At 41.7% G+C, this 19814-nt stretch overlaps 1 protein-coding gene across 1 annotated transcript in view; it reads right to left on the bottom strand.

The window, feature by feature from the left end:
• Positions 1–19814, bottom strand: part of LOC6553022 (homeotic protein proboscipedia) — a 31498-nt gene that overhangs the window by 9522 nt on the left and 2162 nt on the right. Inside the window, exon 2 of the mRNA XM_026976128.1 lies at positions 10884–10898. Within this exon, the coding sequence (XP_026831929.1) occupies positions 10884–10898 (15 nt within the window). The remainder of the gene's footprint in view (positions 1–10883; positions 10899–19814) is intronic.

The following is a 19814-nucleotide window of genomic DNA, read 5'->3' as shown; positions in this document are numbered from 1 at the left end:
TTACGATGTTTGTATTATATATTGTGCTCTTTCAATACATGTGCTGAGTGCGGAGGATAGGGAAGCTGGGTGAACTGGAGCTGAAAAAATGAAAAGATATTTCTCGGAAAATATTGCCATGGAAAAATGAAAGCTGTTTGGTAAAAAGTTTGCCCACCGCTTAAGCCAGGTTACCACTCCCGCTAGCTGTCATTTTGGCCTGGTGCGTTGCTCTGCTCCTGCCCCTTCTGTCACTTCGTCCTGCGGGCTCAAAATATGAAATCCATCAGGGATGCTAAGAGCTGTCAATCAAAATCAGCGAGGGAAACTTTTTCCAGCACTCCTTCTCCCTCACTCATGGACTCATGGGGTAAAATTTACATTTCCGTGGGGTGGAGAGTGCTCCGGGTGGGGTGGATTATGTTTTTGCATGTCTGCCAGATTGAAAGCGAATTAAAAATGGGAGCGGAAAAAACTGCTTAAAGCCTCATCGCAGTCAATGGAAAATTAATGTCGATTTAAGAGTTCGCCGCGTCGGAAATTGATTTTCGTATGTACCAAAACTAAACCAAGCTCGACTCGAATGCGATTACACTGGAAGCTGCCTCCTCAGGTGCTGGCAATACTTAGTTCCAGCCGATCCGCTCTGGGATTCCCGAACAGAATTCCGCACAATGGGCCATGGAAGCTCTTCGGTATTCGCAAACAATGGACAAGAAAGCGTGCCGCCTCCGAGCCGTAGAAACGAGAATGATTAGACCCCTCGGACTCAGTTGCATGAAAAATTATTTAACGAGTAAATTGTAAGGCCTCTGCACACGCAACACACTGCTCACACTCATGCAGACCAGACAATGACAAATACCGGAGCTGAAGGCCAAAAATCAGCTTACGATCGTTTGAAGTCTGACACCTCCTGGAGCCAACTACCAACCCAGATTCACCTCGCCATGAATGAATAATGCCCCTTAGAGATGGGTAAGTGATTACACATTTCGACGGCTTTTTCAGCGATCACGCACCATGAATGGGGCTAGAAAGCACTGCAAGTAAAATACTTCAGTTAACATGGCACTACAACCTTTTATTAATTTCGTGCACTCTGAGAACCGAGCTCTGCTATGCTAACTTGTTGAGTTGGAAATAATATTATTAACGCTGCTGTTACTAGAAATATGAATTATTGATTTGATTTTATATTGATTAGTATATATATTTATTTTGTCTTAAGAATGCCCGACACGATATCACCTCTAACTGCGATTGCAGAGCAATAGGTAGCAGCAGCGCCCTCAGCAATGGTTTCCTTATGATTAATCAATATTTCTGTTTGAGTTGCAACAAAAGCGTCGCGCTGCCAAGAGCCAAGAGCCAAGTGGCAGTACCGACGGCTAAGAAGGGGCTGCATGGCCGGATGACTGAATGCTTGACTGGCTGAAAGAGCGAGTGAAGTACTGAAATACTGACTGACGATGTCGCTGGCATTTCTTTTCGGCTGCCGCGTTTGACAGATCAGCGTGTGCTGACAGCTTTTGTGTCCGATCCTCTGCCACTTTTGTTGCTATATTTGTTGTTGAGCAACACTGAGCATAATTAATGATGCGCGGCTTTGGGCGCTTTTGAGTTTGGCGCTGCCAATGGAGTTTCATTGTTCGATCGCATTGGTTTCACGCCACTCTGCCCATCGCATTTTATAGGACTATGGCCTGTATCGCGATCTCAGATGCACCGAGCGGAGTTCTGGCCTTTGATTGATCTGGCTACCGTTCATTTTCACGGTTTATTGCTGATGAGTTATTGAAAATCGAAACCAAAACAAAATTCCCAGTTGTCGGATAGTAATTGGCTGTACTTGGGGTGATGGTGTTAGAGAAAGGGGTCTGGGGTGCGTAATAAATGAATAGTGGACGCTTTGTTTGAGGCTCTAAGATCATATTCGGTATACATACGGATTCTGGATCTAAATAAACAAGAAGCTTATATACATATATAGCAAGTTTTTCGGGACTAAGTTGAAACATTATAAGTTGGAATAATATTTTCATTGCTCGAATTATAATCTTTTCAGTCTCCACAGAAGAAGCATTTTCAGATTTATTTCCGCTCGATTTGAGTCACATTTAAATGCAAGTAATTCCGGCTATTGGATGCCACCCCCTCGCAATCGGATTCCCAAGCGGTCGGATAAGGAAACCGCCAACTCACGGCTGGTCAGCCAAGAAAACCGGAGACGCTCGAGGAAATTGCCGCGTCCCTGCCAGGAAAACCCGACCTGTGGTCAGGCCGACTGCTCCCCGCATTTGCTCAGGGCGAAAATGGAAAACTCGCGGGTACAAATAAATAATATAAATTCGGATTGAGGGGAGTGCAAGTGACTGGAAAAAGAGCCGAAGCTCGAGATGAACCTCCGCTTGAAACAACGAAATAATGCCTCATTTTTTCTTATCGCCGCAATAAAGCAGAATAAACGCTTCATTTCCATTTGTCTCGCAAGTGAATCGCCCTTAGCCAACTTCAGAGTGGCCGCGTCATTTCTCGAGCAGGGGGATTACATCTGGAGAGGAGGGATCTGTGGGTCTCTGGCCACCCAGTCGGCTGGCCACATCACAAGGTACATTTTACTGGGGAGCCGCAGGAAAAACATTACTGGAAAAAATAAAACAAAAACCGTTTACACGCCAACTTGGTTTTTTGCCTGCGATTTTTCTGTTCTGTGCTCTCTCCTCCATCATCGTCGTATTCTTTTCCCACTTCTTGAAGCGGCATTTTTATCGCTTCGTAAGTTTTGCTTATTTTAAACACGAACAGCAACAACAGCTCCTAGAGTAACAACAACAACCGGCGGCGAAAAAATTATATTCATTGTGAAAAAAAATAGGAAAAAGAGAAAAAGCAAAAGTCACTTCCGGCATGCCAAAGGAAAACGCGAAAAGTCCGTGAGTGTAAAGAACGAGGAATGGAGACCGAGAAAAAGATGGTCAACCTAATAGCGGAGTGGGGGTAGCTGGTGGCCCCAACTTGAGCAGTTTCCCTCATCCAATGAAACAGAAAATATGAAAAAACGTATTCCACGTACACAATAGTTCAAATATTATATATTTTACGCCTATTGTTTCATTTCGATAGGGTAAAGCCACAAGTATTATTAAGCGGAGTTTAAGTATACGCGATCATTAGTATTACTTTCCTTGGATAAATAACAAGTTTCAGAATTGCGATAATTTAGTATTTACTTCGTTTTTACTTATTGGAAACAGTGTGGTGTAATGGCAAAGATTAGATGTATCGAAGATATTAATGCATATTTTTCTCATGAAATACTTTATATTATAAACGCTTTTATATTATGCGACTCCCCTCATCAAAGATTAGATTAACTAAATACTTCCTCATCCCATTCCAGTTTTAATGGCACCTGGCCAATTAACTTTGAGTACTTATATTTTGCTACTTTCAAAGCTTTCAACGCAAACCACTTAGTGTATTTAAGCCACAACAACAGAAAACTATTTAAAAATGCTATAAATCTTCCGTCGATAAAATGGCTGAGCAACTTTGTTGCCGGCCAACGCAAATTGGGTAATTGGCAATGGCCGAGCAACTTATACCCTAACGTATTTAAGGCAAACTTGATTTTTGAATACCCAACCGCGTTCTAAAATAATATTTTAGGCTTGCTAAAGTTCGTTTTAATATTTTATATAATAACACCTAAATTTTGAAATGTTTTAATAAATCTAACTGCTTGTTGCTGTTCATCGGGAACCTGCTTTCCTCAGTTTTAACTTGTCGTGTTCGCTAATCAACAAGTTTTTAGTTCCAGTTCAGCTTAGCTGCTGCCACTGAACACACAAGCTTTCTGGCCTGTCGCAAATGCAAATTAATTAACGGCTCCGACGGCAGTGGCTTTAATTGCCGGTCGGCACCATGCCGTTCCCCGACAACATGGCGTATGCGTGATGCCACCGCTGATAATTGAATTTCAACGGTGTTCGCATGCGTTCAGCTTCAACTCGTCGACTTGCAGCTGTGCGATTGGAGCCGGACTTTATGGTACACCACTGCTGGTGGTGGAGTCTTCAATTTGCCACAAGCGCCGCCTCTTCGAAATGAGTTATGGCCAGTGGGCTCTACCAGTAAAAATACGCACATTTTGCCACGAGTGCACTCGAAATGTAGATTGTCAAGACCAATTGGCGAAAACAAAATTGCACAATCAAAAGCCTTTCTTCTTAGTCTGATGAACACTTGCAACTAGCAAGAGAACACTGCCGTCTTGACATTCATTGAAATATTTGTTATGAAAAATATATAAAAAAACATAATAATTCACTTTAAATTTGAGCTTGAAATAATAATTATTTTGTAGTCCAACAACATACATCCTAGTTCTCCAATGTTTTCTCTGAGTGCGCTGAGTGAATGTGTCCCCAAAAATATGCTGCTCGTGTGGATGTTGCTGCAGTTGCTCAGGTTGTTCTCGAGGATGTAGCTGCCACTGCTCGGTCGGCTTGCTCTGGCTGGTTCCCTGGCCGATATTAACCCTCGAGTCAAAGTCTTGGGACATAAATCATTTAAATCACTGAAACATGCAACTGCCTGCCACAGCCCCCGGGACCGCTCGAGGTCCTTGTTCTATGGCAAAGACATTAAATAAATCGCCTGCTGCCAAATGTTTCACATACGAATTTGCCTAAGCAACTCGCTGTTTGCCAAAGTTTTGCATTTTGTCTTGCCACCCGTCAAAGTTTTCCGCTCCCTCCGTTGCGGGGGTTTTCCGAGCCCGGACTTCAGGTCTTACGTGGGTCGTGTCAAATGCATGTGTAGCTCTTGCCTGGGCATTACACACAGGTGGCGACATATGCTAAATGTCACATAGTTCCTCGGGCCACACATAAACGTATGTACTTAGGTTCGCATGATATATAGACACATTTATTTGGCTTATTTATGCATATCCTGGACATGCGAACATATAATAATCGGGGGTGTAAGTCAATTCAGCTTGGCCATATTTCAGGCAGTTGCTGCGAATTGATGAAACGATTATGGAATGATTGGAAACGATTAAATGTGTCCGCAGGGGGAATGATGTATGTATATTGATTTGGTTACGAGTATTTGTAGCGGCGTGCAAGTACGAATCGTTTGTAAGAATTAATAAGTAATTATCTCACTATTAGTTGAAACTTTTCTGTTGAGAGCATTATAGTTCTCAGATACAATTTCAACATTCTGGTACTGATAAATGGGATAGATAGCTGAATATTCTGCAGATTTGTAGCGGCTTGCAAGTATGAATCGTTTGTAAGAATTGATAAGTAATTATGTTTTATCCTATCTCACTATTAGTTGAAACTTTTCTGTTGAGAGCATAATAGTTCTCAGATACAATTTCAACATTCTGGTACTGATAAGTGGGATAGATAGCTGAATATCCTGCAGATTTGTAGCGGCTTGCATGTATGAATCGTTTGTAAGAATTAATAAGTAATTATGTTTTATCCGATCTCACTATTAGTTGAAGCTTTTCTGTTCTCAGACACAACTTCAACATTCTGGTTCTGATAAATGGGATAGATTGCTGAGACTCTCGTTTTCATCAAATCCATATGCAGAACCAAATGACTCCCAATACTATTGCCAAAACCTTTTCACTGAAATTTCGGTTCGGTCAATGTCATCAATTCCATCCGCGGGGCAAAGATACATTTAAAACAAAATGTGGAAAAAGCGGCTTCGAAAATGTTAGCCCTGCTCAGTGCAGTGGATGCGAAGGACGCGCACTGCCTTAATTGAAACCGTTTAAATTGCAATTAATCACCCGGCGGTGAGGATGCCACGAATGTTGCACAGTTGTTGCCGAGTGGCGCAGCGAATCCGCGCGGGGCGGGGAGGGGGATAAGCCGGGATGGGGAATGGGTGTTTGGGAAAATGTGGGGCCTTGTCTGAATTACTGTCACTGCAGTGACTAATTTTTATCCTTTTTAGTCCGCCGAGAGCTGATTCTTTGTTTTAATTTGCAGCGAATTAAGAAGCCTCTGGAGTTGAAGTTGCGGTAGCTGTTTAATCGCTTTCGATATGCAGACTTATGTTTGCGGTGGGAGACAACTGGGGTGGCGTTTTGATAAGTGAAAATATGGGCGACAACCCCCGCTGCGATGTCGGTCGGATGAGGATATGGCTACACTCGCAAAAATAGGTTTTGTATCGAAATAAATGTGCGATTTTTTTTATACCATTTTTCCAATTGGTTTGAGAAAAAAGTATTATTGTTTTGGAAATGATCTTCAAAATACTTCAAATACTTCAATTAATGGTAGTCAACCAATTTAGCTAGCTCGATTAAGATGGTGTCAGATTTTTCCAGTGCACAGAAGACAGTAAACAGGCGGCGATAACACCAACCCCAAGCCCCGACAAACTCCGCCGGACGCACGCACCGGATACGTCTGCGGATGAAGGTATGGGCGGGTCCGGACTTCGGGGTGGAGTGGCTCCCTTTTTTTAAGTGGAAAAGTGGAAATAAATTAAAAATGGGTGGCATCTTTCTGGCTGCGAGTCTCAAGCGCGTCTGCCACACGACGACAACGACGCTGCCGGCTTTGGCTCTCGGCTTTTACGGAAGGTAAAACTTTTGGATAAAACAGTTGAACTTCAAATGTGAATTTGATTAGGATATTTGCATAAAATTCTGTTTCAGCGCCAAGTACACACTGCGCTTCCCATCCTCCGCTCCCGAGTGAGGGCCATAAAAATCCCCCGAACACAAGCGGAGGTTTGGATGGGGTCCGACCTGAGTTGGAGCGTATGCTTGCTGCCGGAAACGGAAGTATATAAGTCAACCTAGATTTGGTTTAGTAGCAGCTCTGCTGATACCAAGGACAAATGGCCTTTCAGTCAGAAACTTGCCGAAGCCAGGAGAGAGCGTTTTAAGGACTGCAATATTTAAATTTGTACAAAGCTGGTTGGCTCGGAGCAAAAGGTAAGGATGAAAAATGTGTGCAAGTTTGGCTGGAAAAGCTTCGATACCTTATAGACTTTTACCTTAATATTCTGTTCAAAATCCTTTTAAAGCCCACCCAACTGTTTGACTATCACTCTACAAAGTCTTCTTTTCTGTGTGGTCATTGATGTTTTTAAGAAGGTAGACATCTTTCCTCACGGTTTAACAAATCGAAAACCATGTCTGAGAGTTATCATCGTTTAAACCTCATTATTGTGCGTTGTCCTTACGCAATCCTTACGAAACTCTTCCCCATATCTTCCCTTTACCTCTGACTCATCCCGCCTTATAAAGGCACCCTCCCCGGAGCGGCACAATTAGTCTTGCCCATAACAGCAGCTAATAGTTTCGTAAATAGTTTTGGCCAATATTTACATGAGTTGCCTTCTGCCTCGGCTGCTTGTGGGTTTTGTTCCTTTTGTCTTTCGCTGCCATTGTGAAAATATTTGTCTTCAAACGGCCCATTGTCTCTGCCCGCTCTCGCGGCATTCGGCACGCATCGGGTACACTCAAAATTATTTACGCCAACTGTACGTCAACTTTCTTTTCACTTGCTAAAATGTTTCTGCAAAATATTCCTAATCAATAATTATATTAATAGGTTTAAATGATTGGTTTTGGAAGTAAGATAAAAGCCGTCCTTATTTTTGAAGAAGTTCTTTCATATAAAATGTATGCTTCAATTTGCTGCATACTGAAATACTTTCGGCGTTGACTTTGTGTGACTTTTTATGAAAGTAAGAAAGTAAGTAAGATATATTTCTGAGTGCACACGCATCCGCAGTCGTCGCCGTCCACTGCTGACGTGCGTCTGTCTCAAGCTCTTTTAGTCTGCGTCTGGGTTTGCGTTTGTATCTGAATCTATGGGTTTGTTTCTGCATCAGTATCTGTATCTGTGTCTCCGCGTTTTTCTCGCCGTTGTCTGCCTTACAAAACGTGTTCATTACAATCCGCTTGCCGTTGCTTCTGCTGCAGCCGCTGCCGCTGCCGCCGATCGGCCAAATGTGTCAGAGCTGAAACGTCATGATTAATGATGCAAACATGTGGGCCCGTCTCCGTCTGTGCGACGGACTACGATTTCCAATCCGACTGCGAGTCCGGCTACCTTTACGACTCGAATGCGTTCGGGGGGCAGAGACAAATACAGCCCGGGGACAGGGCAGGGCAGGGCTGGGCATGGGAATGGGAATGGAATTGGGAATGGGAACGGTAACGTTTTATCAAGGTAAATTAGAAGACGAGACACCCAAAATGTAAACATGGAACTGGGCAGCACTTGGACATTAGGCGAAATTAGAAATTAATCCTGCCACTAAACCACAGATGGAAATACTTACAAGGGGATGGTATGGGAAGATCCGACTCCGAAGGTTTGGGCAGGGGTAGAGTCTCTTTTCTTGTCTGCTTCTTCTTTGGGGGCGGAACTTTAGAGGTCAGGCAAAATTAATGGGAAATCCTCATGACTGACAAGTCGGAGTAATAGCATATACACACATCATAGTTGATCTATCGAGTGAAGCGCATCGAGGAAATTCCAAATTATATTGCGAGAAAAAAGGCCTTACATTGGGGAAATGGAAACATTGATCACATATAACTTTTATGTAAGAAGGTTAAGTAGTCAATGGTGAATTCAGCATTAGAGTTCACAATTGATTCAGATGCAAGGACAAGAGTCCTTTTCCCCGATTCAAATAATATTATCAGCTTAATAAATAATGTTTGAATATAAATACACCCCTTCAAAGAAGATATATATTCTTTAGAAGCCTATAATTATGGAGTACATCAATAAAAAATATCAGAAATGAGTAATAAACAGTCGAATGAGCCTATGTGTGGTTAGTAACCGCCTTGGCTAACATACAAGAACCCTAGTCACATATGCCGTGCTTCCAGAGTGGGTGTTCGTCATGTCCTGGCAATAGGAACAACAGCCAGCCAATTACAGCACGACAATGCGCTGACCTCAACTCTGCTCCTGGCACACACACTTATGTACAACCTCGTAGCAAAGTGGTTACCGTTTTGTGGCCCAGCAGGAGATTCAAGGGGTAAGTTAGTCGCCGTGGCAGGGAGAGGGTGGGCATGGTGGGTTGCCAGCGATACAATAATTGCCCTGGGCCAGGGCCTTCGACCGTCGCCAGTCGACAGTGTTGCGGCTAAGCGTGAATTACATACACTACAAGAAATCTCTAGATTTGAATGGCTGGAAAAGTAGTACATTGCTTGAACTTTGAAATGCGTATTGTATGTACAATATCTTAGCAATCGTAGTTTTCAGGGATTAAATACTTGGTATGACATGGATAAAATATGATTACAGAAAACCGAGTAACCAGATTAACGCGATGTCTTCCTATAGAAATAGGCTATATATTTCGAATTCACATTAGATTGTCGAATTTACACATTTATAAACTAAACTATCTTATAAAAACTTTAGCAAATGGGATTCCTAATATCAAAGCTAACTCGTACGCAAACTTGTAAATATTTGTATCATTGCATTAAATATGAAAAATGGGTTTAAAGGTTTACCGATTCGTATTCTAATTGCTAGTGATAGCAATTAATAGTTAGTGATAGCATGGAACATTGAGTGTAGTTTGAACTTTGCCGCAACTCTTTCTCTAGAAGGGCAAAGGCTTGGAATCAAAATAAACACATAAACAGATATGTACATTAAAAAAGTACCTTGACATTGCATAAAACCTTCAGTATGCTACCTTGAATACGAATGTTTTTTCGAGTGCACAGACCAGAAACTGAACGGAGCAAAAAGCGGGCCAGCAAGAACCACAGAGTGGTTGTGCCACAAAAAGCCGCCATGGCGCGGTCATTCATTCATACTGAATAGGAACCCAAGGCATGCAATGGCCAGGTCGGGAAACCTGACATGTTCTTTTCGATCAGACAACGACCACCACCAAAGGGCAAAAAAGTGTATATGTATGTATGTACACATGGAGGTGGGCAGTAGGGGGCCTTGGAGGGGAGGGGGCCCAGTGTTTGTCATTGTGGGTATGCGAGCCGGTGTGTGTGTGTGGAGTACCTCAATCATGTAATTATTTCCTCCGCAACAAAGCCAAAAAGAGAATGAGAGAGGCTTTCGGAGTGTGGTGGTGTGTGTGGTGTGTGTGGTGTGGGCCAAACTGAAACTGGTAGCGTGTTTGCGGCTCTCTCCCTTGTCAGCGAACAAAAACACGAACAAGATTGGTCTACATATATTTCTTAAATTATTTATATGTATGTATGTACGCGCACCCTGATATGTATATAAAAACTTTCGTGTTTTCTTACTCAATTTAATTCAGGTAAAATAGGTATTTCTCCCTCTCTGCGTTTTTTATTTTAAGACGTGTTTGCGTTGCTGTATCTCTCTTCCCTTCCAAAAAAAAAAAATATATATAAACCTAAACTTTGGTCACGAACATGAAAAAGCGACGTTTCCGTTGAACCGTCTCCAAAATGGTCGACGCTTGATTGGGTCAGTTTTTTCTCGGTTTTATGGTTGATTTCAAACCTACTCTAGATGATTCCGAGACACAAAATGGTCGTCTCAACTTGGCCAGATCTTTTCCTGAGAAACGATATAATTATTTGGCTAAGCAAATTTTCAAGTGAAATTGCTATACAATAATTATAATTCACATTTTTCGCTTTGCGGTTTTTCAAAGATTCCTGTAAGCTGGCCCAAATTGGTAAAATGCGATTTAATCAGGCTGCTGCGGTTTGGGACCTTATATTACCGATTCGCCTTGAAGACTCTCCCACAACGAATGCAAAATGTTTTCGGTTTTCATAGTTTCAGGCCAATTGGCGAATCGTATGGTTTGTGGTTGGAAATATTGCGCAATGGGTGACAAATTGTTTGTTTAGCTGTGTAAGTACTTACTAATGGAGTTATCACCTGAAACGAGAAAGAAAAGCGCTTAATTAGGAATATGTTTACTTTGAAAGATAATGCAGAAATATTAGGCTATTTTCTTAGCTATTTTAGATAACATTTTTTGTCGACTGTAGATCCAATACCTTCTTTAGCACTTTAATTTACTGTTCACAACTAAGTTTTGTAATATTCTGCCAGTCCTTGCATTTTTTTAGTATTGAGCTTAACGTGGAATTTAATGGATCTTTTAACAAAGAGATGAGCATAAAGAAACACTTCCAGATGCATGCTGAAATCCTTTAATGACTATTGAGGTGTGAAAATATTTTAAGACTTCATTCTCCTGCAAAGGTGCTTGCTTGACTGCTTCAACGTCGAGGTATCGATATTAAAATATGGAGACATTCGTTTTTGTTTATCTTTTTCGGCCACAAAGTTGCTCCAAGACGCCAACTACACATAGCTACATAATATCGGCTAAGAAACTTTCTTTGCTGAAGCTGGCTTGTATCAAGAGTGGAAAATAATTAACCTCAAACTTCGGAAAGCGGAAGTTCCCCAGCCGGCTTGACGTGGTCAACACATGCAGCACGTAACGAGCGGTCAAGTGGCGGTACTTCCTTAAGCTCACTGTTACTCAATTCTGTTCTGAAAGCTAACTTCCTTATTGAGAAGTTTCGGTGGCAAGAAACCAGTAGGAAATCCCCGCCGGAAGAGTCTCAAGGAAGCGCCAAACTTCTCTTGGAAGTATATTACTAGGGGACGAGGGGTGGAGCTCCCAAGCAAGGGGTTGGATCTCGATGACGATGATGATGGGCAAGGCAAATAAAATCATGCTGTCGGAAATAATAGCGTCTAGCCTGGAACTTAATTCCTACCGAGTTGGTATCTAGTCTGCTGTCCCCATCCTTGCCCATCGAACTGCTGCCAAGTTTATGCAGTTTCATAAGCAATATTTGATATTTCGTGCAGCGGCGGCAGCTGCGTGATTAGCAAATATTTTCGTTTGATAATCAGCGAGCATTCCCATTTCTATATGCAGCTGATGCGAAGCTCATGAATATGACTGGCACTTTAAGGGGCCGGATTGGCTATTTCAGTTAAAGATGGAACTGGCTTTAATGGGTGGAGCTGCAGTTACGTCCGGTTCAAGCTCTTAGTGATTTTCTGTTGGTGTGTGCACAGCGAAAAGATGCCTATATTTAAGAAATATCTTTAGTGTTTCCCTTTTCAAAGAAGGAAATTTATGTTCTGTTAAATAGCAAAGAACTACATATTGGAATAATATTCTTAACATAACATTTCTTTGATCCGTGCGAACTTTTCTGTTTCCCCACTATAAACTTTCCCCTGAGTACCACCTTAAAGTACCAAGTGAGCCCGAACACACTTTCTAATCTCACTCGAAACCATTTACCTAATTGAAAATAATGTAGCGAGCTATCTATCCATCTGCGAGTATTGTATCTGCCCGTGACCATTTTGCAGTTAAAAGTTCCTTATTTTCTCGATTTCGATCCCAGGCCCGATTCAAGGCAACGGCTTGGATAACTTGGCATTGGCATTGCCATTTCCATTTGGGGGCTGCATAGGGGCGAATTCGGGCCTGACTGACAGGGAGTAGGTGTGACCGGGCTACTCATTCATTCTGACAGTTTTCCCACCCACTCTCGAACACGAAACGCAATTTGTTGGATTGTGGGCAGTGCCCCTCGAGCAGAAAACACTCGGAAAAATATATCACAAGCTTTCACATGAAGGTAAAATATCCGAATGCCGTCCCTAAAAGCCTAGGAACTAACTATAACACATTTCAATGTTCTTTTCTTGATGAAATTTTGTTAAAGGCTTAAAAACACTTTACATATAAAAATACTACATTTTCTTTAATACTGTCACATACAAATTATCTGAATAGAATTTAAGTACCCAAAAATCCGATGTTTATTTTGTGATCGACGGAGATATAAATACAAAAACGAGATATAAGATTCAGCTTGAGAAGCCTCTATATTTTGAATAATTGCTTAAAATACGTGTTGGTGGTCGAACCATTCAGATACTCGTATATCTTTTAAAACACCTCAACGGCTACAAGCGGTGTTTATTTTCTATAATTGAAAGCTAAACTTCCACGGTTTTTAAGAGTGTACAAATACCACCACTTTTAAAGAGGAAAAAAAGATAGAGACAGGTTTGCTTGTGGCGCCAAAAAGCATTTCTCGCAGGTCCGCAAGTCGCGTGTCTCTGGGCTTTCATTTCAGTGCCAGTCTTTCTGTTTTGTTTTTGGGCTCTTGCAACTAATTTTCATTTCCAACAGAGTGCACCTTTCGCCGGCAGTCGGGAATGGGTGTGGGGCTGGGTGGAAATCTTATTAAAAAGTGAACAGAGTGCGATAAAATTGAATTTGCATTCAAAAGCCATTAACCGCAGCAGTCACTCAGCCTGCTATCCCCCCTCTGCACTTTCTAAGAATTTAAAAAACAAGCGAAGAAAATAGAGCTGGCGCAAAATCCTTGAACTCGGCTTTAATGCGTGGCATACACATTATTCGAAATTGGTTCGTATCAATGGAAATTATTATTTCGCGCACATTTTGTTGACAGCTGGTGGCTATAAAAATCTATACGTGATATAGAGATATGAATAATTATTTTATATGTGCTTGGTAATAATCATGAGCGTTTCACTCGGCTGGAAAAATATTATTTTAATTGCATATCAATTTCACGCTCTTTAGACCCATAGCCCACCATTCCGCATGGCCGTCATTCAATCAGCAGCGAAGCAACAAATTGTTCAAAAACCATTTGGCCAATGATCTGAACGATGCGTTTATAATAATCACCACCCACCTACCGCTCAACCACCGTTCACCTGCCGCGAACTGCCCTCCATTTTTGGCCCCCTTTAACCACCCATTTCGAATTCAAGCTAAACGATTCGGGGCTATTATAAAGCCCGGGGAACCGTGTTGGCCATGTTTCTCCACCTTATGTGCTCCCCTCTATTGGTTCATAATTGTCCCACTTATTGCTATTTTTATGGCGTATTTTATCCAGCACGTTCGCTCCGATCTGTTCCATTTGTGTGAGCTGTGTATGAATTTCAATAAATAACTCCAAAAGAGTTGTAACCACCAAAAATAAATGTGTTAGTCTACGTTGGGCATGTGTTTACATTTATGTTTCGAGTGCTCAATGATTGCAGTTTGTACGGCTCATCGAGACAGTAACAAAAAATGTGAATAAATGGTATAAATTATATTTTATATTCGTTCAACAACCTCTTTTAAATTTGGAATATCTAAGATATTTTATTTATTTACACATGTATTTCTTTTATAGAAATATATCACACCGGGCGTGCAATTTGCTTTAAAAATCCGACCCCATCCAAAATAAGCAGAATCCATCGATCAACAAGCTGAGCAGATTGACATAATTATTGGTGCGTTGTATTGCCGAGCTCATCGCATGTCAATTAAAATCACGATTTTCAATGCAAATCAATCAGGGACTTTTGGACTTTGGCTTAGCTGCGTTCGGCAGTTAAGTCAACCACCGAGCAACAATTGATGTATTGCCCAACGGACTTGCCAGACACGAGATGATCACAAAGGTGGAGAGTGAATGGGATTTATTTTTTGGCAAACATGTCAGACCGTTTACAGATGACAAATTCATTTTTAACACGACACAAAAGTGAAAACCAATTGGGAATATATGATGTTATATTATAGAGATGTGTGCCCAGGAAAGCTCACAATGGGGCATTGCAAGGCAAGTTTCCCAGAGAGCCGTTTATGCGGTCTGTCTGACATTGGACACATTGCTTTGTGGCCGCCTCTCGGACAATCTCTTCATCCATCGGATGTAACATGTGCCGCCAGATAGCAAATACAAAATTAAAGATTCGCCTTTAGTCTGCGTTAAACGTAAGCTTAGCCCAGCCCAAAAAAGGTCAAGTCCAAAATGATGGATGATGCTGTGACACTCACTCACTCTCGCAGTATCTCAAACCCACATATATTTTTAGGGAAGCATCCCCAAGTGACATCTATCGCTCTCCGCGCCCCATTTGAAAGTTCATGGCTTGTTTTCGGGGTTGCAAATGCGACTTGCTTCCGCGATACTTGCAGTCCTTATCACAGGTAGCTAACTCAATATCCGCTCTGAAAATATCCCATAACTTTGCTATCTCTCCGCTCATCGCATAAATAATAACTGTTAACAGGCCCAACAAGCCACAAATTAAAAACTACAAGAACCACTAAAAAGTATGGGAAGTTCTTGAAAATTTACGAGCACCGGAATCACGTGTCAACCACGCGCGCTCTCCGTTTCAGTTTGAGTTTCAGTTTCAGCTTCAACCCAATTCCACTCCAAATCCTACCTAGCCACGCTGAACACCCAAGCCGAACCCAACCCAATCGAGTCCTGTCCCGAGGACGAACCCCTCCCAACGCAGGGGTTTCCGCAGCTGTAGATATGATGCATGACTCGGCGGAAAGCGGCGTCGTTGTCGCTCTTCCTGCCCGTCGTCCTCAAGGATTCACATTCACGTGCTAAGCGTATGCGAATTTAAATCTGTTTGCTGCTGGCGCCGAATTTGAATATGGCCAGGAACAGGAACAGGAACGGAAGACATCCTTTGGCCCTGCGGTTCGCCCCTTGCATACAAAACACAGGGGAAGTCAACAGCCGATGACAAACAGAAAATCCATTTTCACACAAACATTAGTTTTATTTAAATCACACTCACATCGAGGGTTACAGGGGTTAGCCTGGAGTTGGAGTTGGGCTACCACGTGTGTGGATAGGATTTCGCCAGTCCCAGTTGACTTTTCACGCTCTTTTAAATGCCGTTACATGTGGTGGGCTTGTCGAGATCCGAGATTCGGCAGCATTAATCAAAACTTTAATATGTGGGTGGATTTTGTTATAAATGAAACATTTCATACTTATTTTGAGTGCTGACAGCTTAGGTAAAGGGTGCAATAGGAAATGGGTTGGTACGTGAAGAACTTAAGGCATTTTTATGCAGTCTTACACTTTAACTAAGACACTCACATTTCCAAGAGAGTGTCCTTCTTTTATTTGGCGATTAAATATCTGCCAAAATGTTCATCGTAAATGCTTGCTTGATTCCCGAATCAAGTGGTAAGAATTAATAATCTTAGAACTCCGCGCAACGAAATCATTTGAGAAATTTGTAATATACCTGTATATAAGCTATAAAATATACTAGACTTGCTTTTTATGCAACTCAACGGAGCGCAACTCAGAAGTCAGAAGTCAAATCTGTAGTGTGCAATCACTTGGTGCGTGATGATAATTTATGACATTTACTGCTTGGGCTGAGTTTTACATTTTTACAGTCATTTGTCTGTGGCAACACCCTCGACTGAACCTGGCTAGTAATTACTGCAGTTGGCCTGGCTCATTGATAGGTAAAACTATGTTTTATGCAAAAACTTGGTAATTTATTAATTTATTATAGTTGTTAGGGACATCCCCCACCTCAGTGGCCGCAACCAATCGACCCCCCAGCGACTCCAGTGAAGCGGAATGCAGTGCGATTAGCGTGGAGTTGATTTACGGAAATATATAGGTGTACTTCGCCTACTTATGATAGCACTAATGCCGACAACTTAGCCCAGTCTTTGCGATAAGGTCGCGAACAAGCCAGTTTTATGGCCGAAAATCCAATTCAAATGTTTACAAATCGTTTAAACCTGGGTCTCTGATGATGAGAAGGAGGGCCTTTTAGAGAAAAAAGACATAAAAATAAATCGCGTACAAATTGAAATAATTTCAGATCTGATTTTCTCGAAAGCGGGAAACTGGACAGAGACGTCTCCAGCGAAATTGCGGACAGGCGGGTCAGCCACCACGGGTGGTGGAGTAGAGTGGTTGGTGGTGTCCCTTCCATTCCACTAAGTACACAAGAATGAAGCGTAAAAAATTTTATCGTCGCGGTTTTACGGAATGTGATCCGCGGCGATTAAGTGCGCGGCTTTTGTGTCATTGTCATGCCGTCGTCCTGGCCGAATAGGGGCGGGGCCAGGGGGTTGGCCTGGGTTTGAGGAGGGGGCGGCTCCGGCGGTTTATTTGCAGGGAGCTCTAAACCCTCTGTAATGTATTCAAATTTTTCCAAGGCGAGGCCAGAGTGTCAGTGCATTCATTTCATAAAATGCTTCTCTCCTCCACTTTCCCATTTTCAACTTTTTCTTTTCCAGTTCTTTTTTTTTTAATTTAATCGCGGGCAAATATTTCCATTCTTACTGAAACGCTTTTAGCTAAATGAGTGGAAATAAAATTAAATCGATATTGGCTAACGTCAAAGTTTTTAGGGGAAACCTCAAATGACCAAATCCGGGGAAAATTAAAGGAAAGCGGCAGTGAGTTGGGTAGCGTGTCCTAATGCAGGATGTTGATTTGCCTAAATGATTATGTGTTCTATCATCCAGTATTAAGTTACAAAACTCTCTTTTGGTAATAAAAAACACACGGGGTCTACATTAGTTTTCTTCATGAAAAATAGGACTAGTTTAGACCTCTATTCTGATTTAAGATATTTGGCATTAGGGTATTGTTGCCCGTAAAGATTAAGTTTATGAACGTATAACACATTCATTTCCCTTTTAACTCACCCTTATGGTTTAATATTCTATGATAATTTTGGGTGCCCCTTTTCCTTTAAAAATAATGACAAATCAGTTTGCAGATAAAACCGCAGAAAAAAGCTACCCAAAACTGTGGCAGAAAATAATAATCTTAAAATTTACTTGAGCCAGCCGCCGGCTCAGGCTTAACTAATTGTAACAGATTTTTTCAGAGTCATTTTGGAAAGGGAAAGGCCGAAAAAAGCGAAAGAAAAATATGGAAAAACCCTCTGGGGCGTAAACGTCTGGCCGGCATTATCCTGGCTGCGGTGGGCCAATTAGAACCCTTTGTTTGTTCTGGCCAAGACGCCGTGCACTTATCTCCATAATAAAGTCGTAACAATTAATTGAGAGACCCGAAAACGGCCTTCTTTCCCAAAAGATTGAAGTCCTTGAATGGAGCTTCTTCGTTGGCCCTGGAACTTTTTCATCGTTTGACGCGTAATTAGTGCTCAAAAATTATTTGGCGACCGCCAATTAATTTAATGCCCGGCGACATGATTTTACCTTTTAGAGACAGTTATCCACGGGGAGTTCTCTGGTTGAATGGACTTTAATTCTGTTTTAGGCGTGATGTTCTCAAAAGAAGAAAAATCTTCCAGTCGCGCATTAATAAAACATTGCTATGAACTAAATTCTCATTCATCAGATAAATGTTTTTCATTTATTTTATTTATTTATTTGTATGGTATAATTTTAAACATCGCTTGGTTGATTCTATCCATTAAAATACCAAGTTTTCGTTAAATGTATTAGTTTGTAGTTGAGCATCAAGGACGGCGAAACAAATATTACAATTTGTGAAATCTTTTAATATTGTACCACATATTTTGTCTGTGCATATAAACTTGTTAATGTCGACCACATAATCGTGGGATATCAATATCATGAAAGCAAGAATATCATGAAAACATTTCATCCCCCTGATTTTCCTTCTTTGATTTTCCTAGAGCATTCTGAATGAAGGACTACGGAATATTTATCGCTCCCCAAATTTTTTCACATTCGCGTCGAATTCGTTTTGAATGAATTCAACTGTAAAGGTTAAAATTATAAATGTGCGAATGACTCATCATAAATAAAATTAATAAAAGGCACCGCGAACCTGGCCCTGTCCTCCGCTTTTTTCTGACCCTGGCGGACTTTGAGACCTTCATTGAGAAAAAGTACATCGCATCAACATAAATATTATGATAAATGGTTTGGTATAATCGTAATCCACGGGGGGTAAGTTTTGAGTCGTGCCGCACGCATTTTTTATGCTCTTCCGCCCTTCCACCCACGAAACCATCCAGGTCCAGGATGAACTCCTTCTCCTTTCAATGGAGCAACATATGGTCGCGGGGTGGATGATGCCGATGCAGATGGCGCTTCGAATGGATTGCCGCCTCTCAATAGCCAGCGCCAACGAAGTCAAATTGTTTTTTATTGGTTTACCCCAAAGCCGCTCCTTTCAGTGGAAGTATCTCAGTCTCCTGGGGAGATCCGTTCACGCATCTCGCAGATACTTGGAAGAACGCGAACATGTTGCTCGGCAGTTACAAACTTTTCTTGCAGTTCATTACGCCTAATTAACACTTGATACTAAGCGGAAGTTTTATTGCTTCCCCATTGTGAGCATGTAAACAGGCTAACAAAACAATTTCAGATTCGAAGTAACCATCTTTCAACTCGTGCAACCCGTTCTGCGAAGTGACTTCAGCGGCAATACGCCGCACACATTAAAATTCAGGATGCGTTGCAAACAATTTGCGGTAAACAATGTGAGCTTGTAAAGAGGGTGAAAGGCCAGGGATTCACATTGTTATTTCAGCCAGGAAACGGAATTTACAAAATGTGGCATTAAATTATATGGCTCAACAGGCCTTATTTTGTTGGGAGTATGAAACCCATCATCTTTAAGTTCTGGCATGTAAAAAAGGAGGAAATACAAAGAGCATTACCTTAATAACGGAAAAAGGAGATGTTACTTCTTACCTAAAAATGCATAGCATCTATCTTTGATGCTCACTAGTTGCAATTGCGATTAACTCCGCGAATTACTCATTTCCCATTCACAGATCCTCCGACCTGAGAATCATTTAGATCGATTACCACTTGACAAGGAATTAATTTGACAACGTTAACAAATTAAACTGTTAAACCAACACAAACATACTACCCCGCTCGCACACTGAGATATACAAATGGTCGGCGGACGGACATTTACAACATCATTTGTAATCCATATCGCTCAGCATGTCGTCCCTTTGCTTTTCGACCCGCCGTGC

Source organism: Drosophila erecta, unplaced genomic scaffold (genome assembly GCF_003286155.1).
Source record: "Drosophila erecta strain 14021-0224.00,06,07 unplaced genomic scaffold, DereRS2 tig00000000-arrow-pilon, whole genome shotgun sequence".
Classification (NCBI taxonomy): domain Eukaryota; kingdom Metazoa; phylum Arthropoda; class Insecta; order Diptera; family Drosophilidae; genus Drosophila; species Drosophila erecta.
The sequence above is the reverse complement of the archived record's forward strand: the minus strand, read 5'-3'. Positions and strand labels throughout refer to the sequence as shown.